At 43.9% G+C, this 25,562-nt stretch overlaps 1 protein-coding gene across 1 annotated transcript in view; it reads right to left on the bottom strand.

Moving 5' to 3' along the window:
- The window catches only part of UBTD2 (ubiquitin domain containing 2), a 56,209-nt gene extending 35,691 nt beyond the window's left edge, over nucleotides 1–20,518 (bottom strand). Inside the window, exon 1 of the mRNA XM_051631331.1 lies at nucleotides 20,385–20,518. Within this exon, the coding sequence (XP_051487291.1) occupies nucleotides 20,385–20,454 (70 nt within the window). The 5' untranslated portion in view covers nucleotides 20,455–20,518. The remainder of the gene's footprint in view (nucleotides 1–20,384) is intronic.
- Between the last annotated feature and the right edge of the window lie 5,044 nt (nucleotides 20,519–25,562).

The raw sequence follows: 25,562 nt of genomic DNA on the forward strand, positions 1-25,562 counted from the left end.
GGTGTCACAGCAATAACACAAGCAAAGCCACTGTCAAGGTCTCCACTGTTATTTGACTCAACATTTCATCAATGTTTTTCACAGGAAATTTTTCACACTGGTCTCCCACCAAAAGCTCAGTGCTATTTCCCAGCCTTAAATCTATGGCTTTATAATTAGCTTACAAAAGCTTTGTGGTTACTCCTGAGCTCTGCCTACTCACTCAGCTTCCCACTGGAAGTACAAAAATATTTCCTGATCTTGATTTAAGTTCATGATGCAACATCTCTTCTCCTCACAGATAAAAACGTCTAACGGAGCAAACACCTTTGGACAGTCACCACCTCAAATCCTTAGTGCCTTGGTCAAGGGGTGACCACAGATGAAGCAGGAACACTGCCAGGCAGGGCAAAGACCAGATGACACTCATCTGTTTTGATGACACCCCAACAGAGGAATCTTGGAGCCACAAATTCTGCTTCCACAGGAGGCAGGGAGAACAGCAGTAGCAATATCTACACCAGCTCTTCAGCATTAGCTTTAGCCTCGCAGTCAAGTTCTGGTTGCACTAGGGTTGAACAGCTTTGAGGGAAAGACATTATCAATGCAATTACCTGTCAGCAGTGTTTACACTAGAATTTAAACTGCTCCTATCTCTGGGAGATGCATGTTTTCAGCTGGATCCAGAACAGGATAAAGATTTACCCATTCCTAAATCATGGCATGTAAGCACCAAGACCTTTAATCTTCATCATCTACAGTGCACAACTAGACTATCTTTCAGGAAATGTATTACAAGAACTATTAAGGAACCTGTCAGCAACATGAAAAATTTTCTATTTGAGATAGGCTGCATTAAGTACATTCTTCTTTTGACTCCTGCAAAGTATAGCTTAAGTTAAAACTCAATTACAGCTGAGAGTTCAGCATGAACATGGCCTCTCACATGCAACACAAAACAAGTGCACTACACAGCACAGCAGAGCTGGACACAATTGTGGGAATGCAGTGGGAAGCTGCACAGAGCTCACCTAAAAAAACAAAACCCAGTGCTTTTTGTCCCCCATTGTGAGGAAGAATGCAACTCAGCAACTTCACTTCTAAAGTGCTAAAATTCTTTTGTGTCTTACCCTTGATCCAGTTAACAGGGGAACTTTAGACACATCAGATAAACTGCAAAGCTGCAAGTTCCTCTGGCTGGTGAGTGCCATGCCCGTGGACTGCCATGACACAGGCACCTGCCCCCTGCTCCACACCAGCAGCACGACCTGGTCTCATCTGCTAGTGTGGTTTTAAGATGAGGAAAGATCCAGCATTCCCAGCTGCAAATGAATGTTGCCCTGGCTGAGAAGCCCCCTTCTTCCTCGATAATGTTTGCACTCTAACCAATGTGTATCAGGCACCTATATGAACTGGTAAGAAAAGATTTAAATACTATTTAAAGGCCAAGTACAAGGTTCTGCACCTGGGTTGGGGCAATCCCAAGCCCAAATACAGACTGGGAAGAGAATGGATTTGGAATAGCCCTGAGGAGAAGGATCTGGGGATGTTGGTTCATGAAAAGCTCAACATGAGTTGACAATGTGTGTTTGCAGCCCAGAAAGCCAACCATGTCCTGGGCTGCATCAAAAGAAGCGTGACCAGCAGGTCAAGGGAGGCAATTCTGCCTCTTTACTCTGCACTCGTGAGATCTCAGCTACTGTGTCCAGTTCTGGAGCCCCTTAACACAGGAGGGGCATGGAACTGTTGGAGCAAGTCCAGACAAGGGCCATGAAGATGACTCAAGAACTGGAGCACCTCTCCTATGAAGACAAGCTGAGAGGGTTGGGGCTGTTCAGCCTGGAGAAGAGAAGGCTCTGAGGACACCTCATAGAGGCTTTCCAGTACCTGAAGGGACTACAAGAAAGCCAGGAGGGACTTTTTACCAGGGTGTGTAGTGATAGGATGAAGGGTAATGGTTTTAAGATGGAAGAAGGGAGATTTAGGTAAGACATTAGGAAGAAATTCTTTATTGTAAGGGTGGTGAGACACTGGAACAGGTTGCCCAGGGAGGCAGTGGATGCCCCCTCCCTGGAAGTGTTCAAGACCATGTTGGATGGGGCTTTGAGCAACCTGATCTAGTAAGAGATGTCCCTGCCCATGCAGGGGGGTTGGAACTAGATGATCTTTAAGGTCCCTTCCAACCCTGGCCATTCTATGATTCTACGATTAAAGACATTTACTGGAGGCTGACATCCCTCATGTCAAAAATTTACAACTGTAAGTGCCACAAGGGATTCTCCCCAGGCAGACAGCCAAGTTCTGTGTGCTTGGAGCAAGGCACAAATCAGGGTCTGGCTCAGCAGTGTTTAAACGCAGGCTCTGCATTTTTGTTGGCCTGAGCCATGGGAGCAGCGTGGCCAGCACCAGCCTCTGTCATGCAGCCACAGACCCACCACACAAGGTCAGCAGAAATTCTCCCAGTTTGGTTAAGTGACAGACAGGGACATCTGCTGTACATCTGGTCTGTGTTTTAGGCACCACAAGTACTTCCAGCACTCACACAATTTTCATTTACGCAAAAAAAATAATAATAAATCCAAAACCATTAAAAGAAAATTAAAGGCAGCCTTATCTTTCATCCTGCCAGTTATAAAAAATACCAAGCTGGGTTTTCTTTAAACAATGCAGCCAGCTCCACTCTGATTAGGTGCAAGTGTGCTGAAAGCCAGCTGGCAAGTCCCCCAGCACACCCACGTGATGCTGCCACTTCTGAAGACTTCCTGGATGATGCCATTCATGAATTTACTTTATTGCACCAGGTAAACCTGGGCTTCTGCAGCTCTCAGCCCATACACTGGGTCAGGAGGATAGCAAGGAAAAAGCTGGCAGGGCAGCCTGGCCCAGAGCAGATCCTGCCCATGGGTGTCTGCTCATGCCTGGGGGGGCTCACTCCAGTCCCCCAAAAGAAACAAGCTCTATCAGTGCCACAGAGACTTGGAACAAGTTTCAACATATTTAAACCTTTGTAACTCATCACTATGGTGCAGTGCTAGCTAGGAAAATGTTAAAGCTAACAGAGATCCTAGGAATCCATAGAGTTCCCCTAAGGTACAACAACTGCTTAGGATGAGCTGCAGAAGTCAGCACAGTTTCAGATCCCATCTCACCACAGTGTTAATTTGCACTGGGCTATGTTGCATTAAACCCTTCCACCAAAACTTGCAATTTAAAACGGTCTGTGTAACATAAGTTATAATGCACAAGACAGATGGCCCATTTAATGCTCCTAATGAATACTTAGGTGAACACAGCACTGCTTGCCATGTCACTTCTCCCATGCAAAGCAGTCACAAATTCCAGAAGGGAGTGAACAAAAAAAGCCTCCAAGTTGGTAATTGTTTTTATAATGACCAATGATTAAATTAGCTTAGTTACAGGATCTAACACCATGTCTTGAATTTATTCCAGTGTCACAGTTATTGGCAGGGATAAAGTTACACATTAGCCAATTAACTAAATGCACTATTACTGTATCTCAGCTACTTAAGCTCATCAGTTAATTAAGAGATCAGTATAAGCTGAAAATAGGAATCTTACCTGACACACATACCAAACATACATTATCTTAATGATTTAATTTTATAGTTCTGTATTACATTGCACAGGTGCTAGTTGGAAAAATGAAAGGCAACTGCTTGGTTTTTCACCTTGGCACAGGTGAAAGACACATAAGCAAACATTTAAAGATTTATTATTTGTATTTCTTAAGAGTGATACTTGGTTGCTTTTCTAGGCTCTATTTTACAAGGTAGTTTTTAATGAGAAAATTACCATTTCACACTCAACACAAACTACTTCTCAATTTTTTTTTATGCTTTCAATTTGATTCCCATTTAAGAAGTGTTTTATTTTGGTGTCTAACTAAAACCTAACAGTCGTTTTCCCAGGGACTATGCCCTGGTAATTTCTGAGAAGTGTGTCTGTCAGTGTGGGCTGAACAAGGCAGACCTGTGGGCACACAGTTGTGCTAAGCACCTGCAGCTGTGGACAGATGTGTAACGGTGGGATAATGCATTCTTGAAGCTCCTCAGATGTCAAGTTTCTTCTGCAAAGTATTATTTCACACAGTTCTTACAGGAAGGGGTAACATCTTTAACAGTTGTCAAGTCAGACCTACCATATCCAGCAGCAGTACATCAGCAACTTAGGAAAAGAAAAATCAAGTATCCCACTTGCTGGTGTTTATCCTTTAGGTTCACACAGCATGTCATGACACCTCAGCACCACTCAGGACTGGCTCTGAATGTGGACCTGGTTTTCCAGCTACTGCAAAGCCTGTATTTTTTGAATATTTGTCCTTCCTGGCAAGTTTAAAGCCATAGGATTAAAAAAAACCCCAACAAACCCAAGGGTGAGACTTCATTTCTGCAGCAGGTTGATTAAAACACATAAAAACCCCCAATCCTAAACCACCAACCTAACAAAACCCCCTCTATATTTCAGCTGCCCTTAGCACAAAAGGCTCTTCACCCACAGAGAAAGTCTCTACATGCTACAATATTGTAACTAGCAGGACTCATCCTCCTTTCCTGCTATCCTTTGTTCCCTAAGTAGAAAGCAATTTGTCACAAAATTAACAAATGAGTATGACCACAGAAGTGAGATAGTCACATCACTGAGTGCCCAGGTGCTCCCAAGCAGTGAGGTGCAAAAAGAACAAGGTCTATTTTCATTTTCATATATTTGACTGTGCACACCAAATTTCTGCAGGGCAGAAGTCTGACAGACTGGCAGCTTAACCACCCAGTAAAAACCAAACACATTAATTTACTTCTCTTCTATAGTTAATACCTTCTGGATCCACAATCCAGTTAAGACAGTTGAAAAATTATTAATGGAAACAGATACACGGACAGCCTAACCAAACTGCAGTCTCAAGTTCAACATCAGGTAACCTAAAACAACTGGGAAAAAGAACAGCTAAGGAAAAATGATGATACAAGTTGGATTTTTAAATAAGCATTTTTGAAACTAAAATCCTATCTGTTCTTCTGCACACTCATTCTCCAAAGAACTCCAATAGCTGAGACTGAAGAAAACTCAGCATCTGGAAGGTCTATGAATGGGTGTAAAAGCTAAGCATCATCAATAGCTCAAAGGTGCAACATGTGGGCTTCTCAAAGAGTGATATGGAGCTATCAGCAGTTTTCTTGGGATGCTCAGAAAGTCTGCTCCTCCCCACCACCCCACCAGAAGTCAGGACATATGGTAGGGAACAACCAGAGCAAAAATCTGAGTTATTTGGTTGACAATTAACTGCTACCAAAAATTCTGGTGTGGCCAACCCTACACTTGATTTTCACCCCATGTGAAGGACTGGAATTTGCCTTAAAGCAAGGTGTAAAAGAGCCACAGAATCTATAGCACATACTGGAATCAGCTTAATTGAACACATCAGTTGATAAAATTAAAGCAGTTACTTTGAGGAGCTGTAAGTAACTTCCATCATGCAAGATGGAAGGACCTTGGAATAGACATGTAAAACTGCCCTGTTCATTTAAATTGCTGAAACAAAGATAAAGAAGCCAGAGCCTTTGCATCTTTAACAAATTCACTTAATCTCTTTCAAAAGTCCCTGAGCACAGCAGTCTTTAGCTCTATTAATGGACTGGGCAATATTTGTTCTGTGCCAAAGGGCCCCACTTCCAACAGACACAACAGCACATCCCTTAAGTAACTTGCTTTAAAATTAAAGGGTCCCTACAGAAAGTAATTTGATGTAAAATGCATTTAGTTCTCAACAACTCAGAGCAAGCTAAATCCTGGCAGTGCAATGATTATTTTGGCAATGGTATCAGATGTTACCTATCCAGTAACAGCTGAAGTAGGTCTTGACCATGAGATAGACTACTTGTCTTTTCTAAAAAGGTACTCACCATAATGCTTGAAGGAGCTGATTTCTCCAGTGTCATCCTCTACTCATAAGTAAAAGTAGTATGATTAGTTGGGACAGATACACTTTTGTATTTTTTCATGTAATTTAAGACATAAATGCTGTAATAGAAGATTAAAATAAGTCCATGTTGATTCTGGACTTTGGAGTTAAGTTTCTGTAGGAAAAGTCTTTGGTTCTGAGTTAATACAGAACTCCACAGGATTAGACAGACCCTCTTCTCACCCCTTCTTGCCTCTAAAGAAAATAAGCCTAGCTTCAAATTTAAGGACGAGGACTCTGACCGGCAATAAGTGAGAATGCATTAGCAGAAAGAGATTCTTATTTCAGCCATTTGAAAATGAGAGCCTAGATCTCCCATGGTTTTCTGTACATTGTTGTGCAGGTAAAGTTAGTTTGCTGAGGCAGAGGGACTTCTGAAAGCATTGGAAAAAACCTCCAAAAAAATCCCCCAAATTGCTGATTGTTTGGCTACAGCAGTTAAAAGAAGAATTCACAAAAACAGCTGGATGCAAGCACATTCCAGACTCACCCAGGTCACCCTGCTAATTACTGTGCTCTAATGAGCAGCCACGGCCATGAAGTGCTGCCTCTGCAGCTCTGCTGAGGGTGCCTCAAACCCAGGACCCAGGAGAACCAGGGCTGCATTCAGACTCCATCACAGTAGCGATCAAATTGAAAACATAAAAGAAATCCACCCTGATCTCCCAGTGAAAAGAATAAATACATACAGAAAGTATTTAAGTTTCCTTGGTCTTTAAAGCCTATATCCAAACCAGGAATGGAAAGCACACAGCTGGGAGTGGAGCAGACAACACTGAGCAGCTCTGTTCAGCTCAGTCCAGGCCCCAGGCAGTGATTTCTTGCAACAGTAGTTTATCTCCTGCTTTCTTTTTAAGCTGTTGCTTTGGTTCATGAAACTGTGGCCAGCATTGAGGACCCTCCCTTTTACAGCAATACTAGGCACTACTAGCAACAGAGGCTATTAAAAATGACAATCAAAAAAGCAGTAAGAAACAAGAGACTCCTTCACTGTGGGAAAAGTAATTTCACAGGGGTACATCCAAGGGAATACCAACTACTTAGAGACAGCAGGAAAAATGAAGTAGGAAGAATAATCCTCTTTGCATGTTCTCTTCATACCTAACCTTCATGTTTGCTCTCTAGTATTCTGAACCAATCCCTATTTTTATGACAGAGCTGTAATTTCCCCTCCCTGAAGCACTGCATTTTCCTCTTGGCTACCACAGGAGAGCTTGTGTCTTCCAATCTGCTACCTACACCTGCAACAGCAGGAGCTCAGCCAAACTGCCCCAAGCTTTCAGTCCAAATTGCCACTCCAAGAATGCCATTGAAATATGTATTTTTCAGCATCCAGACTGCTTGGAAAAGCTAGCCCTAGGAACATTTAAAGACTGGTCAATAAAGTATCCCATATTCAGTTAATCAGCCTCAATTGTATTTCCACAGAAGGAGCAAGTTGCAATACTAGCCACAGAGGGAGGGGGTGTGCAGGAAAGCTATGTAATCCAAAGATTCTGACCTATATAACAGCTGAAGATGAGCATGAGAAAAATATACCAGAAAATGTTCATGTCTGGGTAGCACTCACCCCAGCTTCCTCAACTGAAAAGAGCTAATTCACAGGGGCTCATTTAGTGTCAAAATTGACTAACATGCAATAATCTGCATTGAAATATTTTTATAGAAAAAATATTTGTTTTGTGAGAAAAACGGTTCCTTTTTTTATTAACATTCAACACTGTGTCAAAGTTGGAAAATTTCAAAATAAGAACAAGAAAGAAACAATGCAGATACCTAAATCTGAATTGCATGGCAAGAGTTCCTTCAGCTGGAAATAATCCTCATATTAATTTAAAATAATGAAATGAGACATGTGAAAGAAGGAAAGGTGACTGCACTGAGCAGCTAGAAATGCACTTTATCAATGGAAGACTAATTCAGCCTGGAAATTTGGCAGGCAGAGCAATCAGATAGCGACAGCATCCTTGAGTAGGCAAAACTGGAAAGAGTTTTAAGACAAGATTAGATCACTTGCTAGAATTTCTAAGACAGAATATTCTGTTTGACACAGCTCTGAACCAGGAAGTACAGAATCCTTCACCATCATGGCCATTTTGGACTTGGCACAACTGTTTTTTAAACTGAATTGTTATTACTTAGAACTGTTTTGTTAACAGGGTTGATGATCAGATAGCAGCTCTCTCAGCATATCTCTGGACACAGCCTGCCAAGGGACATTAACAAGGCAAGACACTGGCAGGAATTGAAATGCTTCCTCCCTCACCCTCAAGCACCTATAATATTTTCCTAACTAATGTGGAGCTCAATGCAAATTATTACCTCTTGGTAATAAGTTTCCCACCACAAGAAGATAAAATGCTAATGTCATTTCTCCCCCAGTCTTGCAGCATACTGTTTCCCTGAACATAGTCACCAGAAAGAACCTAATTGGAATAAAAAAATCTGCACTTGCATTCCTAAGATAAAACACCTGTTGTCTTTGGGATGGATAAAGCCAGAAAAAAATTAATTCCATAAGTGAACAGTTATATAGAATGCAAAATAAATACTTGTTTATTTTCCAAAGCAGCATTTCAAGGAAGGTGTGGGAAGCACTGCTTTAAATATGTTTACTTACAAATTCTTGAGAAAAAGTTGCTCCCTGGGAACTCATCAGGACTGACCATATCCTGGCACAGAGAAAGGGTAGGAACGGGGAGTGTTAAAGAGCCCCACTCATTCTGCATGTGTAATCACTACTCCAAGGTGAGGCAGTTAACTAGACTCCAGCAACAGCATGGGTACAAAGGGGGTGTTTCATTTCAGGTTCACCAACTAATGCACCCCCAAATTCCTACTCCTAGTTGGTCTGGCAAGCAGTCTCCACAAAACTGACTTGCATCTAAAACACTCTTCACCAGCAGCCCTAAGTGACACCTGCCATATTAAAGATAAACAGGGAACCCAAATTCATCTTTTTTCAAACAGGGTCGCTGTGTTTTCCCCACTGCTGGGCACCAACTCTCCAAAAAAACAGAGGAGTATTTAACTTTTCACACTGCCTAAAAAGCAAGAGTGGTAATTAAACCACAGGACATGACTTCTCCTCCTCCCCAGTTTAAACCTAATTACTAGAAGAATAGTATTTATGAGAATTAGGTGCAAAACAGTCCAGACATTCTGCTAGAAAGGGTATGAAACTTCCAAGGGAGACAAAGTACACAGAAGTCTCAAGATTCATCTCTACCAACACCTTAGTGAACTTCATGAGTGAAGGACCATGAAGCCACTTGATGCAGAAGTGAGATGGCACCTTATCAAACACATGTACCTTGGACCACTAACTACTGCTAAATAAACAAGGTAAAAACAGCAGCAAGATTGTAGGGTTTGGAGTCAAGAGTTTTCTTCTGGTCAAGCTTACCTGACCAAAAAACGTGTAAGGGCAGTTCAGAAAATGCAGAAGTTGCTTCCACCATATCTGTAAGGGTCAGTTATCAGACTGTAAACTCTTTGGGGCCAGTCTTGTTCCTTTGGCTCAATTTCTTAATTATTCATTGCCCAGCAGAGACCCAGACTCTGACTTGGATTCAGGAATAGCATTATTCCAGCTGTAAGCACACCATCTCACCCAAAACTCCATGATTTTAAGAAGAGACCAGCAGGACAGAATCCATCAGATACACACAAGGTCACAAAATGATGGAGTCTTCCTTTAAGTCTAAAAAGCCTATTTGGGCAGTGCTTTCTCCATGAGAAACAAAAGGTAGAAAAACTTTTAGAAATTTGTACCTGGACACAAGGCATTATTTATGTCATGATCTCTCCAAGGCAGTGGTGACACAGGCAGCTCTGTCACAGTTGAGAAACACTTGTTACGCTGTCTAAGGGTTCACGCCATTTAGAAGAAAAAAGCCCAAATATATTGTTAAACTGTTTTTAGAAGTTTACAGCAAATGTGTGCTGGATTGTTCTCATTTTGAGAGAAAGCACAATGGTTTAAAAAGTCTCTATCACGAGCCAGAGTTGAAGAACTAGAAGATCATTTACACTTTGCCTTGCAGTACCAAACCACAATATCTATGCTCACTTGCTCTGACAACCCTGCTGCTTCGTTTTTCCCCTCAGAGGGGAGATGAAAATTACGTATTCCCTCTTGTTCCACTCCAAAGGAGTTTCAGTTGAAGCCAAAAGCCAAGCTTGTAGTATTCTGGGGCCTGTTTTTGTGCAGTAACACCAGTGGAGCAGCTAGTGTGTCCTGGTTAAGTACAACAAATGTGCTTGTTTGGGTTAAGGAGCAACGGGACGTTGCAGCAGGAACATCAGCCGTACAATACGTGGCTGATTCAGAGCATGTGACTTTAATCGAGCAATGTGATTTCAATACTCATGTGGTTTTCTGCTGCAATTCAAGCTGTTTTGGCACCAGAACTAATTTTAGATTGGGATAAAAATACAATGGAGATCTACAGATGTGAAAAACCAACACACAAATGAGTAAGAGAACTTATCTCAAATGAGCATTTAAACCTCTCTTAGAATAAAAGCTGACACTGATAAGCACGTTACAGAACATTTTTATTTTATAATTGCTTGTATTTATAGCAACCCATGTTATTTTAATGTACTTCTGTAGCAAAAAAAAAAATACAAAAAAAAATCAAGTCTGTTATGTATTTTACTGAGCCAAGTCATCACCATGCAATTCGCAACTGAGTTCCAACTCATAAAAAAAAAGGAGTTTAAATAGATATTTGACAAGCTTTCTCAGTTTTCACCCCTCAAAGTGCTAACCCTCAGCTGGGACCTGTGATTTACCACCCGTTCAGCAGGTTTGCTCATTAAATGCACTGATGTACGTAATGCACAGGCAAAGGAAGAGATTCACTCAGAGGGCACTGGCACCAACCCCGCACAGGCTTGCAGACCAAACCCGGGAAGAGCGAAGGATGCTGCTCCATCAAAGTGTGAAGGACTAGAGTGTTAAGCTTCATCTGAACGTATGTTTAACTACTGCTGCCACCAAATATAGCCTCCTTCTGAATACATCCAGCAAGAGCTAGTGAAATTGTTAGTCCAACCTTCTGATATCATTTATGGTTTCCAAACGATTTAACACGTATGCTGCGCTTTGCTTCCTGTTACCACTTCCAAACTGCTTATGGCCCGTGTCTTCTCACCCTCGCTTCAGCCTGTGTGCTAACAAGCTTGGAGCAGCCACAGCTTGTGATTAGTAGAACTGAAAGTTTCACCCGCAGTATGGTCGTGCACAAAAAAAGCATCTAAAACATGCTTCCACCTTCAGAGACATTGAGTGTCCCCTCCCCACTTCCAGCACAGTGCCACACGTCCAGCAGGTCCTTCTTGACCCTCATGGGGTACACAAATGCAATGCAATCACTCACACAAGAGAGGTTCAGAAGCACTCATCGAGTGGGAGCCCAACTGAAAGCTAAGCACCCTGCATTAAAGACATTATGTTTCTGTACACAGCTTTCACTTGCAGCAGAGATGAAGCAGATGCATCTGAAAACACTCTGAAGGAATTAAGAAGTCCAGCATATACAACATATGCAATGTTCCCCTATTCCTTTGCCAAGAAACATTTTTTGCAGTAAATAAGAAGTGTGTGAATTAGCAATTTTTACTTAAACCATTTACCTTTTCACCAGCCAGCCATTATCCTGTGACTGCTGATGCTCCTCAGTAGCTCAGGCATTCAAGCAGCAGCACGTTGCCAAAAAAAAACTGGCAGGAGAAAATGGCATTCACCAGCTGCAGGTACTATCTGCTATTTTGAAGGTAGTCTTTTACAAAAAGCCTGTATTTATCCATACAGACAAGAAATCACAGCCAAAGATAGTTCCATGGTGGAAAAATAAAGCGACAAAGTAAATGCCATGAGAGATCCTTCTCATGAATTCAGAGTGCCCTTGATCACAGCGTGAGAGCAGAAATTGAGCTCCATGACTGAATTTTAAAAATACAAAAGGTAACAAAAGCTTCCAACCCTGAACTACTGTACTCTGCTCCTGATGCCATCTCAGGCCCTGAGTGTTCTCAGAGAGCACGCATCTCTACTGGGAAAAGGTGAAAAATGCCTTCCTATGCAATATGCTGTTTGAACTAAGAGAATTATTTATAGGTGCTACATGCATTATAAATCATTATAAACTGTAAGTTGTCATGAACTATAACATGTTTATAATTTCATTTTATGAAAAATACAGTTATTTATAGAAAAGTGCTAATAATGGTAGATTGAACATATACATGTCTTAAGGGTAAACACTCCCTATTAAATGTAAAAAGGTATCTTGCAATCTACAGCATCGTATGATACATTTTCACATTTTGTTCTCAATTTTTTTTCCCCCAGGCAGTACCTGTACTCAATGAAAACTACAAAAGCACTTTTCACTACCATTTGTAAAGTATCTTTTCTTTCGCGTTTAAGAACATGGGAAAAAAAAAAAATCACACAATGGAACAGAAATTTCCCAAACACCCTCCCTTCTACTTAATCTTCAGCACAAGGATGGCTTTATATATATATATATATACACACACATATATGCATGTATGTGTGTGTGTATGTATGTATTTAAAATCCTCTAGCACATCTGAGTTTCTACAGAAGTGAAGAATAATTTCTTCAGAGCTGTGCCCATTTCCTCCCACAAATGGCTTTCAAGCAGGGCTCTGAATTTTTCCCTTTAGATCATATTCACTAAGGAAGGGGGGAGATGGGAAGAGAAAAGGACACTGAGGAAAAAATGGAGGAGCTGTTGAAGTGATCGAATATGCAAGCCCAGCAGCAAGGATAACCATCTCCACCAGAATTTGTACTTTATGAAGTACAATTTTCAAATGCTTTACATAAGGCCCTAACAGGCCAACTGGATGTAGAACAGCTCCTGCAAATTGATAGCATGCATTAATTGCATGTGCACTTATCACCTGCAGAACCTGCAGTGCCCCTGCATCTTTCAGGACTGTGAGGTCTCAGGATGACAGGCTACTTATGTCATTTTAAATATTTAAGGTAGCCTAAGAAACTCCAGCCCCAGTCAGCATTCAAGACATAGTTTCTCATTTACTTCAAAGGTGGGAAACAGAACAAGAACTCTTTACACAGTTTTGCACTGCCCCATCTTTGACTGTCTCTCATCTGCACAAGCCTGATCTGAGTGTGTCAGGAAAGAAATCTCCCACCTGGCTAATACCTGTGAGACAGGCCTAGGGTCAGCAGAAGGCAGTAAATGCAAAATTCAGGTTCCAGCTGAACCTTAAACAAACAGCACTGGTCATCCTGCATATTTTAATACGCACAGGTCAAGACAATAAAATACAAAGTGACACACTATGCTATAGGTGTTTTCCATCGACTGTACAAACACTTGTGCTACTTTTGGATGCGTCACTTTTCTGCTGATATTGGTAACTTGCTATGGAACACTGAATTAGATGCTGTACTTTTCACACTGGAAACAATCACGGTGTGAGGGAAAAGCTTCTCCCCCTTCCCCCAAAAACCCAAACAAAAAAAACCTACCAAAACCACAAAACCTGCACAACTCCTGCTTCCCAAGTAGCAGAAAATTGTGCTTTCTTAAAATCTTAGATTTCAGCCAGATAATATATAGGCAGCAGATTAAGCTCTAGCTGAAAACCTCAGAATGCAAGTAAAGTGTTTAAATCAACAGCCAGAAACCAGGTTATGGAGTTCAGCTTTTTTATTCTTCCTTTTACTCCACCTGCTTTACAGAAAAGGTCACTTCATAGTCTTTGCTTTCTGATTTTGGGTAGTTGGGCCCCATGGCTCTCGCTGTGCTCCCATGCACCAGCCTCCCACCAGCCGTGGCACAAGTGCTTCCCCAGGGAGTGGATCCCACATGCCCTGCACACTCACTCCTGACACGAGGATTCAGCAGCCCTGCCAAGCTGCAATACAAATGCCAAAGCCTTAGCATAGCTGTGAGCAAACAGAGCCTGCAGGTTTACTGAAAACAAAGCAGGCAGATGCTTCTGAAAGCCCACTGTACACATGAAACACTCTCCTCACCCTGGCATCCGCCCAAGGTCAGCGCCTTTTAGCATGTGAAAATTCAGCATCCCAAACTGGCAAGGCATCCCTGAGGATCACCTCATCTGCCTGCTTTCTCTGTTGTTACTACAGTTATGATGACTACAGCTATCTAAATGAAGTAGTGTTTAAAACCAGAATTAGCAAGATTTATACAGGCTCAATTTCATGTGACTTTTGCAAAGAAAGAAGAGTTCTACCAAGCTTACAGCTGGAAGAAAACAAAATCCTACAAACGTCACCCAAAGCACCTCTATGTACAAAAGATGAAGGTCAATCAATGATTTCTGCCTTTAAAATGCTGCTTAGGAGCTACGCACCCATGAGATGCCACGTGCAGACTTCCCTGCTTCATCTGAGCTGCTGGCTGGCAGAACTCCCTCATAGAAATGCTCTTTGCTTCGCAAGACAGGGATGCCACCAGCTCTGGGAAGGAAAAGCTCATGGCCGCACATCCAGTTGCGCCTCTTCTTAGGGAATATCCCATGGGAAGGAAAACCAAGCCCTTCTCATATTTCTTTCAGAACAGTACTTGGGAAGGCTGTGCTACACGGCTGCAGTGACACTGGGATCTGGCCTCTCTGCCAGCGATGCTGGACATCCCGCACCTGCCACGCTCTAAACGTCATTTTGAACCCAGCAAGAAAGAACTGGGAGGATCATGAAGCCCCCACTGGCTGGTAGAACATCCGTCCTGTAGCAGGCATAAGCAACTCGAAAAAAAAACAATCAAAAATTAAGGCCTAGAGGAAAAAAAAACCCACCCGAAATATTTGCATCAAAAAAGCCTGAATTTTAAGGCAGTGAAGCAGACGTAGCCAATTGGAAACTAAACTGTAACTGACTTTTATACACAGCATTTGTCTACAAGACAGGATGAAAGGGCTTTTTACATCAAACCCTGTAAGTATCATAGTCCTTTTTTTCCTTTTAAAACAACAAAGGAGCAGTTGTATTCATTGCTCAAAACAAGGTCACCTGGTCCAAAGTTTTCCAGGTATTTATTTTTTTCAAGAGCTGGTAACCAGACCATCTGTGGCCAACCTGATCCTTCTCTGTACCTGCAAGAAGACCTGCAGGAATTGGCAAGACTTATCTATATGGCAAATCTTTCTTTCTAGATTAAATTGTATTATAATTTGTGACTCATGAATTACATTATGCAACATTTACATGAAAAACAACAGCTATTATATTACCTGCTGCAGTAAGATTGGATGGCTGCTTTTTAGTTTATTCAAAAAGACAACTAATAATATTTTCCATTTACCAAAAATCTCCAAAGCACAATGAACGCTCAATTTATTACATTTAATATTCAGTGGAGAATGTTGTTGCTTTCAACACTAAAGTCCCACATAGAAAGTTTAAAACAAATCTAGAAGCCAAACAAACAATTACATGGAGAAACAACACAAAAAGGAAACAGAACAGCCGTGTTCCTCAGCCCTTATTAACAGTAAAAATAACCCCTTGTTTCACTTTCTAAGAGTTACTTTTTATCACCTGAAAACCAAACCAAAAGCTACTAGTTTACAAATGAAGAGCTCATACCACAGTGATACTCCAGTAGAAAAATACTTCAGACTGAATTCTCAGGGGTACCCAGCACAAGATCCACACAATGACCCTGACAATGTCAAGGAGGCTGTGGGTACCCAGCCTTCAGGATAATGAGACAGTAAAGGCTACTTTTATTACACAGCCCACATAAAAACAGGTACTCTTGTGGAAATAATGAGAGATTTGAGCAAGTTGTAACAACCATGCTAAGCTCTTCTTATTCCGTAAGACCTAACAGCTAATGCCAGCTCTGATTTAATATTACTTTTGCAAAAACACATCCAGGGCTGTATTCCAGGGTTGCATGATAAAACAGCAGGAACTACCCAAACTATAGAGCTACCTCCTTTAGATGGCAATGAAACCCCCCTTCAGTGCTGTGTGCAGACAAGCACTATCACAACTTGCAACTAAAAGCTGTAACACACTGAAAAATGCAATGGGAAAGCTAGAGATCCTTTGTATGCTCTGATACAAGGGGTAGGGATCAAATGCTATGAACTGCTCAGTCATGAGATGCTTGTTTAACCCCCCCCCGTGCAAGGCATGCATGGCCCTACTGTATTAGTCCAATTGTGAACAAATCTGACTACTTAATATGCAAATTCCCTTGGTCAGTCTTCCATAGAAGCACCATGAAAGCAGTTATTGTAACTTCAAATCAGACATGTGATATGCAGCATTGCACAGCACTCTAAAGAAAATATTTAAGAAACTGCTGTCCCATTATCAGAAGTGGAGGTGAGAACAATACTTGGCTTCCTAGAAGTTAATGAAGCTCTAGCAACTGCACCAAATACTGCAGGAGGAACTTATATTTTTAATACTCTCCTGTTCTGTGTGTGTCACTCATATGTGCAGCCCTATTTCCACCTGTTCCTCTTATCACTGCTGGGTGATAGGGGCAGCAGTGAAGATGACAAATTTCAAACAGAATCACTGTCTTTTATACCAAAGAAGGGCAATAAGAGCTCCAGCAGGCAAGTGAACACATCAAGGAGAGACCAGAAGCAATCAGTCAGTTGCAGCCAAAAAGCTTAATCTGGAATGACTTGCCATGCTCACACTTCTAGACACTGGATTTCCTGCCCTTTCGTTATCCCACACAAATAACTGTCTTGCCAAACTTTACCAAGTAAGACAAAGTAATATGCAACTTCTAATAGTGTTAGGAGTTTGCCAGAGGAAAATGAGTTGGTTTGTGTTTCTCCTTTTCCTTCCCACTGCTCCTCTACAAAGAAAGAAAAGAAATTTAAGAGCCCTCCAAAAAGGACTTGCCTGTAGGTAAATGAGCAATGCAAGTTCTCTGGTTTGTGCTAAACCAAACATACCTGATAAGCTTTTAAGCCTTACTTACAGGCACAACTGCAGAGTCTTCCAGCAGTTAACATGAAACCCAATGCTCTTCTGAACACAAAACTGAAGAAGTCAAGTAATCTGGTAAGTAGCCAAAGAACAGCCATTTCTCCCAAAGTCTCACTGACCTGCAGCAATTCAGTTACCTTTGACCAAGGCACAGCAAGAAGAGATGTGGTGCTTGGCTTCTGAAAGCTTGGAATATATGATGGGAGACAGCTGAGCTAAAGGTTTGAGGGGAAAACCTGTGTCTATAAATCACCTAATGATCATCTTCTATTCTTCCTTGTATCTCTTTTAAAAAGTCACCAATAAACCCATCTGGCTATCCAGGACACCCACTCACCACAATACAGCCCTGCTGAACTACAATGCACCAAGCATTGAGACAAGAACTTCTTCCCAAATACAACAAACAATAGTCTGTTAAAAGAAAAATTTGCTAAGAAAGAGCAGCAATCATGAAACAGCTGGTACCAACCTGCAAAGACCATTTCAATCCCAGCAGGATGGGCAGAGCATCATCTGTTTAATTCTTGTTAAGGTTCCTCCTGCTTTGGTCAGTGTGAACAGAAACGTGCAATAAGCTGGTAAAAACTGAGAGATGGTATTTTTTATTAACTCCAACTTAAACACAGAGACACACCTGAGTACATGAAATGACTCTCTATATAAGTGCAATCATCTCGACCTTGAGAAATACCAACAGCCAAAGACAAAGGAAGCACAGGCAGGCAGGGCACGCTGTCAGCTTTGCTGAGCAGCAGAGAAGTAACGGAAGTCACTAACAAAAGGACCAAGGAGAATACAGGGATGTGACAAATCCTTATCACCACTCCAGTAACAATCAAGCAAGATTTCACCAGCCCCCACAGCACTGTAACAGATTGAGACCGGTATCAATTAAGCTTGAGATCCAGCTCCCACTTTCACGCAGCATTAAGCGCCGCTATTACTGTCTAATCAATCTCTTGGCCACTCGTAATTTTCCAAGAGCCTTGTCCATTCTGGGGGAAAAAAGAAAGCCTCCCCAAAAGAAGTCTATCACTGGCAACACTTTACTTAGAATTGAGATGTTTCTGTTCCATAATACCTTCCTGAGATTTATAAATGATCTGGCCCTGCTTGTTGACAGCAACCTGAGAGTGAACACACCAGACTAGTTCACAGCCCAGGAGCTGCAGGAAGTGAGCCTTGTATGGGAAACTGGAGTAAGTTGCCTTTCTGCACAGGTCTAGTCTCCAAATCGTGTTTGCTTGTGCTTGAGCTGGTTCATTTGCTGATGCCTCAAGACGTAAGCTCCCTTGAGAGATCAAGTCAGATTTCATACTTGGCAAGGGCATGTTTGCTGAATTTGTAAACCTCAGAATTAGAGCAGGCTGGACTTTGACATCTCAGGAGCTGGATTTCTAAAAGATATCCTGAGGTTCTTTCAGCTTAACATACACCACCTTTTTTTCTTGTTGAGAAGCACGAACAGATACATATCCTTAAAAACAGGCTACTGAACACTGTAGCTGATTGTTTAAGACAGTCCAAAGAAGCCCATAATTCAACTGAAATTTCATCACTTCTCACTTCAGCAAGACAACCTTAAGGAACGTTATCCTTATAGCGTGAATCAACATGAGCCAGCTGACATACATTTTGCATCTCTTACATCTTGAAAAACCCAGCTGCTGCTCTAAAACACAAAGCACAATAGGTTATTTAACCCCAAAGCAGCGCTGTCTCAAGCCACGTAAACACCAAGTAGGAACATGTTCCCAGTCAGTCCATCCAAGACAGCAATCTGTGGACAACTGGGATGGAGACTGCCCACCTCACACACTGCTACTGGGCATGTAGTAAGACTATTTTACAGTATCAGCCAAACTCTTGATAATTTTCCCCTCCTATCTCATTCATTCGACATCCCAGGCAAGACGAGAGGAAATTAAACCAAGGCTATTTCTGTGACATGATCTCACCTCCTAACACCTACCTACTGCAGCAGGTCTCAGAACAAACGTCAGTGTAGCTTTTCATGCTATTTTCTGGTCAAAATGTTTTGGGTATGTGATGATATGCCATTTTGTTGTTTTGTGGGGTTTTTTTAAGTTTAAATATGCTCTGGTCCCTTCTGCACGGACACTTTTGCATTTTCTACCAGTTGGTCAGTCTAGTTAGTACAGATGCATTTTTTAGGTAATTTACTTCTTCCTCCTTTTTTTTTTTATTATAGGAGAAGAATATGGAAGACTCGTACTAGACAAAGCTGTAAGATTCCTTTTAATCACAATGATGTAATTAAATCCTACACAGTTATTAGCTGGATTTTCTGGTATTTCTACTAACTACATATCTGGGATTAATCAGCAGGTGGCTGCTTCAGATATAATTGAAAGAGCTGCATTTTTTTATATGATGGAATGACATCAAAGTCACTGATACGACAGAATACCCATCAGCTGGGGCAGCCAAAATAAAACCAGACTAAGAAATAATATTCTATAAGGCACAGGGGAAAACGTAGACCTAGGTCAGCAACTTTCAATCTGAAATCTACGAACCCTGCATGTGCAAAGACTACTTATAACTCAAGTGTCCTGTTGGTAGGCTGACTTAAAATGACTATAAAGCACATACAGCTCAGCTGGAGAACACCAGGGGTCCACAAACCTAGGAACGCTGAAAAAGCAATCATTCAGACATTTAGGCAGCTCAAAACGTAAGGGTAAAGGCCGCTTACACTGCAGCAGTGTTTCCACATAAGCCACACTCGCTAAGTAGGGGTGCACTGGCACAGGAGAGAGAACACGCTGCTCCAGCATCTGAAGTCGCTGGAAATGGATTATTTAGGATGGGTGCTTTAAGCTGGAGGAAATAAACCATCTTTATTGCAGAGAATGAGGAAAAAAAAAAAAAAAAAGAAAGAAACCCAGAGCCGCAGCAGCGCCGGGACCTAAGTTATCTGAAGAATTATTTTCCGCACACCGTAAGGAGCTGAGCTCAAGGAAAACAAAGTTTGGGAGCCCCAGGCAGGCCCTTTCCCCAGCCTGTGCCTCCGCAGCCGCCCGCCCCGGGCCGGCGAGGGGCCGCGCCGCGGAGCCCCGGGACGCGCGGGGGCCGCGGGGCTGTGCCCACCGGAGGGCGCCCACCCGGGCACCGCGCCCAGCGCCGGCCGGGGCTGCCCCCGCACACAGCCCCGCCGCCCCGGGAAAGTTGCGGCCCGGGCGGCCGCGACGGAGCCGGGCGGGGGTGGGGGGGAAAAAGCCGGGCGCGGCACCCCCAGCCCGGCAAGGGCAGCGCGGCTCCCCCCGCCCGGCGCCGGCTCCGGGCCCGTCTCCGCCGCAGGCCCCGGACCGCAGCGCCCGCCCCCGGGGTCCCCCCGCGGAGCCGGAGCTCGGCCCGCCCGCTCCCCCCCCCCCCCCACGCCCAGCCCCGGGGCCCGGCGCTCACCTCCGGTGCCGTCCGAGTTCTCGTTGAGGCTGCCCGAGGAGTCGTGGTGGGAGCCCACACACCCGCCCATGGGGCCCGCCCGGCCCGCAGACCCGCCGCCGAGCCGCCCCCCCACCCCCCTCCCCCTGCAGCCGAGCTCCGCCGCCGGCCGGGCAGGCGCGATGGCTGCGGAGCCGCCTCCTCGCTCCGCAGCGCCGCCCCCGGGGCGCGGCCTCGTCCCGCCGCCCGGGCCCGCCCCCGGCCCGCCCCGCGCCCGGGCTGCCCCGCGCCCCCCGCCCCGGGACCTGCCGCCCCTCGCCCGGCTCTGCGGCGCGGGGGCCGGGGCGGGCCTGGCTGCGGCCCGGAGCTGCCGAGCCCCTCGGCCCCCGGGCGGGGCAGAGCCCGGCCAAGCCCCGCGGGAAGTTGGCGGGCGGCCCTGAGGGGTCCCGCTGCCAGCGGTGCCGCCGCAGAGGTCCAGCCGGACCGCGGCCCCGGGCGCGGCGCGACCGCGGGATGTGGAGGGTCCCTGCGCTCGGTCTGGGGGCTGCGGGGGTCGGGCCAGCAGGGCCCGCCTGGCTGGGGGTGACGAGGTGTGTTTGTTTCTTGCTTACTGTGCAGGCTGGGGCTTCCCCGTGCCTCCCTGTGTTCCTGGTGTCCGCACATGGAAATAAATGACACGCACACTCAGATAAATCCGTATCCTGCTCATCGTCCGGCCACCTCTGTGTTAACAGGCTGCCTCTTTAAATGAAGACAAAAACTAAGCAAAATCGGTGCTTCTTGGTCAGTCAGCGCCTGACTGCGGTCCTCTGAGAAGTTTGACTTTGTGTGCTTAGTGCCTGCGGGGTGCTGGGTTATGTCAGCTGCAGTCTCGCCGCGGGCCCGGGGGTTCACCGTTCACACGCTACCAGATGCACTGTAGCTCTTTGAAACAACCAGCAATACGTCAGAAAGTTGAAAAATGGCAGCAGACAGTGCAAAAAAATGAAGCACGGTAACAGACTGAGCTCTGGATTCCCCACATGCTCTGCCCTATGCAGCAGCTCGGTGCTCTGATCCATAAAAGAGCAGAAAACAAAACCGAAGCTGAGCGTATTTTACCTCCTTAAAGATGACACGGCAAACGTACTTTTTAGAATTAAAACAGAGCTCATAGTTGCCACAGTGAAAGGAACGGATGGACAAATCCATTTTTCTACCATTAATTTTCCTACGTAATCTCCCTGCTGCAAGACCAACCAGCCTTTGGGAAGGCACTTGTGTCGATAATTAAAATCCCGAATGTGTGAGATAAGCTGAGTGCAAAATGCTGAGCACTTTATCATCTGAGAGCAAAAAGGCATAGAGCTTGGTCTGCTTCATGCTCCAAATAGGAAGGTCAGGACGAGTAAGAAAACCTAAAGAAAGATTATTAGAGTCTGAACACGTGCACACTGATTACAAGAAAAGCAAAAATTCCTTGTCTGTGCAGAAGTTTAAACCAGATAAAGGAAGCACATAGAGCTCAGCTGGTTTAGTTCTCTTCCCAGTTTGCATCTGAGGGGGTTTGCCTGAACACACACACAGGTGTCATCAAAGGTATTTTATTTTGGACTGAACATAATTTGTTCGAAATTGTAGAAATACAGAAGAAAGTTAAGGTTGGTTGCAAATTTTCAGGAGAGTGGGTGTTGTGCGTGTATCAGCATGCAGAGGGAAAGCATGGCTTGTGGTGAGGCACTCGGGAAGTGCACTGAGACAGCTTCCACCTCCAGGTATCATCCTGCCCAGTGAGATCCCAAAAATGCCTGTCAGTGAGGCTGAGGGGGGTGAAACACAACGTGACTCTGTTGTGGCTGCAGAGCTTGGAGCTGGCATGGGAAAGTATGTCCAGAGTGAGACAGCAGCCTGCTTGCCCAGCCGTGCAGTAACATATTCGTGCTTGTAATTCTACATATTTGGTGCTAAATTCTTTTCGTTAGATACCTTGTTGCTCTCTCTCAGACACACCGCTGTATGTTATATATATGTGTGTGTGTGTGTATAAATACTCAAGATGGGCCAAAGTAAATATTTCCAGTCTGTCCCCATGTACCAGGCTGCATACATAAGGTACAGAAGACAAAACAAAACTTTTTTTTTCCTAAATAGATGATTAATTTTGAAGATTATATTCCTCCTCAAATAAGTTCCATGAGAGACAAGGGCTGAGCTTTGCAATCAGAGTTTCTGCACTCTAATCTTGGCTCTGCCCTAGGTACCCACATTGGACAAGTCACAGAACCTCAGTTGCTCTGTTTCCATAGGTAGGTTAATGTTTGTCTACATACCTCTCGGGGCATGGCTAGGATTAATTAATACTTACCCTTTATTACATGTCAAATGCCTGTGACGTGTGAGATGTCAAACACTTTGAAGATCAGAAGTGTCATTTCACAAACTAAATAGTGCAATAAATAGGCTACTCCACATAGGTACAACTACCCTCTATGTCTGGAAATTATTCTTTGTGCATCACAAACCCCCCAGTGCTACAGCTGAAGAGTTTTCACTTGGCACAAGACTCTGCTGGGCTGCATGTTGTAGCAGGAGGGCCAGAGCGATGGGGTTCATGGCCCAAGGGCTGCAGCGTGTAGAAAAGCCCTAAGTGGATCTACATTTGGATTGTTAGAGTTATTTCCTATATATTACAATATTTTGTATACTTCACCAGTTTTTATCTCCAGCTGGGATCTCACTGTTTGCTTGCAGTCATTGGTGGTGGTTTTTGCCATCACACCATGATACAGTTATGATAAATCAGTGTTCTCTGATGATTCATCTTTGCGTGGGAACTAGTATGAGATGCTGACAAATTGCACCAGTGCTGAAACTTCTGTCTCAGGCATCAACATTTTGATTTTGATTAGTGTTACCCATGACTGTAGTATCAAAGTCTTATCACTACAAGTGAAAGTCTATCCAGATCTCTTGCATCCTCCTTCGACAGATGGGAAAGGGAGACACGCGAGGTGGGGTTAGTTGCTAAGGGTCCCACAGGAAGCAGAAGCAGGAAAGAACTGTGGAGTCCAAGCACCTTGTAATGCTGAGCCCATCTTCCTCCTCACAGAGTCTGAAGAAATTTAGCAAGTTGCTATTTTGAGATTTACTTCCACATGATTCTCTTCCTGAAAGCTAATGAGGCTGTAGCCTCATTTTCACAGGCGACATGATGGAGGTTTCCCTGCCCCCATATGATGCACAGCACTTACATTTAGATGTGGTTTTGAGGAATGCCAGTTCCCATTCCAAAATTCCCACCAGCCGTTTTTAGGCCGACTCCAAGTTAAAATAATCCGTCCCTTAGAAAGCCATACTCAGAGACGGGTGTCAATCTTCACCACCTAGAGACTGCAAAGCTGTATCAAAATGATGTTAAACTGAGCAGAGTTTGTTTTCATGGAATTGACACGGGAAAGAAATCTTCTGCACAGAGGGGTGGCTGTGGTTGAGGAACTCCATCAGACACTAGGAGGTCCAGAGCTGGCCAAGTATAAACAGAGTGAATGCCTGCCTGGCTTCCTTCCCCTGTGCCCCCTGGCAGTGCACGTCCTTCAGCAGCTTTCCAGGAGCACCAACACATCGCTCCCAATGCCTTGGCACACAGCTCTGATGCAGGAAGTGCTGGGATAGGAAGTTTGAGCTTCTGAGGAAACTTCTGTCAATTGGAGAGCACGTTGCTGTGAAAAGCAAGTGACATTCCTTACATCTCTCTCCTGACCTCTGCAAAGCACAACAACTACTCCTGTGCACTGCTCTGGCAGTCTCTTTCATCTCCGTGAGTAACAGAGGTATGGTGATGCTCCAGGCTTCCTTGCTGTGTTTCTGCAAAGCTCTGTGGCTTCTATCCTCAATTGCTTAGAAAAGGGGTCACTGGAAAGGCTAAAAATTGCTATTTAATGTGAAGCATCAGAGATGATGGTAGGAATCTCCAGGGGTGGTGGATTCTACTGTAGGAACCCTTGCTGGCAGTTTTATTTTGCTGGAGTCCCAGATGCTCAGAACACACCAGTTGGCTCTACCGTCGGCCACCAGTCTGTTGAGGAAAGGCTCATTTCTTACTGGGTATTTCAGCACCCATGTTATGTTACAGGAACATAGAAATGTTTTGCTTTGTAGCCTGAAAACCATGAAAATAGGTAAATGAATCAGTCCAGTTTAATCAGGTGTTTCTCCCTTCATCCACATCTTTAAAACCAGAACTCTGTGGCGTTACGTTTCTTAAAGACAATTTCTGTGGGAAAAGAGTTGCTCTAACTTCAGGCTATAGCTGTTTAAGTAATTCCGCTACAAGCTCTGGAAATCAGAAATTTATAAATTCATCTTTTTATCTGTGTAGAGGGACCATGTATCTTAAAGAATGAGCTGTTGGCCAGCAGGTACCGTGGCGACAGGCCTGCATGAAGGCAGCTGGCAAGTGAGCTGTCCACTTCTCTTTTTCTCTTTCCCAACAGCTTTATTACTGCTTCTCCCTTTAAACATGCTTCTCATTTTTAATAAATTCTGAATTCTGCAAACTGTTCGGAGACCAGTTGGTACTTATTGCTTTGTCACATCAGGGAGGTTTTTTTAATGGTCAAAATATACATTAAAAAAGAAAAAAAGAGCCTTGAATACTGAGGAAAGAAAAGTGAAACGCTGCTTCCCTCCTGTGGCGGCCTTCCCGATTGCACACCAAAACGCCCTATCTGTCTAGACAAAATAAATTGCACATTTTAAGTTATCTTTTCAAATTATTATTATTCTGACAACATTCTAAGAGCATTGCTTTCTTGCTAATCTGCAGCCAAGCAGGCATTCACCTCCCCTTGTTACCGTTACATCCCTGGATTCAAGTTTTCTTTCGAAGCTGAACGGTGCTGCTGAAGCATCCCAAGTGCCAGCTCCTGCTTCTTGCCTGTGCTAGAAGCTGCGAGAACCTTATCTCATTACGACCTGCTGTGTGTGGACAAGTTCCCCTCCCCTTTCAGCAGCATTTGAATTGATTCTCTGCCTGAGTGGGTGCGGGAGTGTTATGTATCAGTGTGCTAAATAATGAAGAGGATGTGGCAGCGGGACAAAGACAGCAAGCGTGGATCAGAGCCCCAAGCCTACCTGGTAACTGTTGTTGCCATTTCTGCATTTACTACTGCTATCAATATTGTATCAGTGTCTGGAGGGTTCACTCAGAATCCTGTATCT

Source organism: Apus apus, chromosome 13 (assembly GCF_020740795.1).
Source record: "Apus apus isolate bApuApu2 chromosome 13, bApuApu2.pri.cur, whole genome shotgun sequence".
NCBI classification, from domain to species: Eukaryota; Metazoa; Chordata; class Aves; order Apodiformes; family Apodidae; genus Apus; species Apus apus.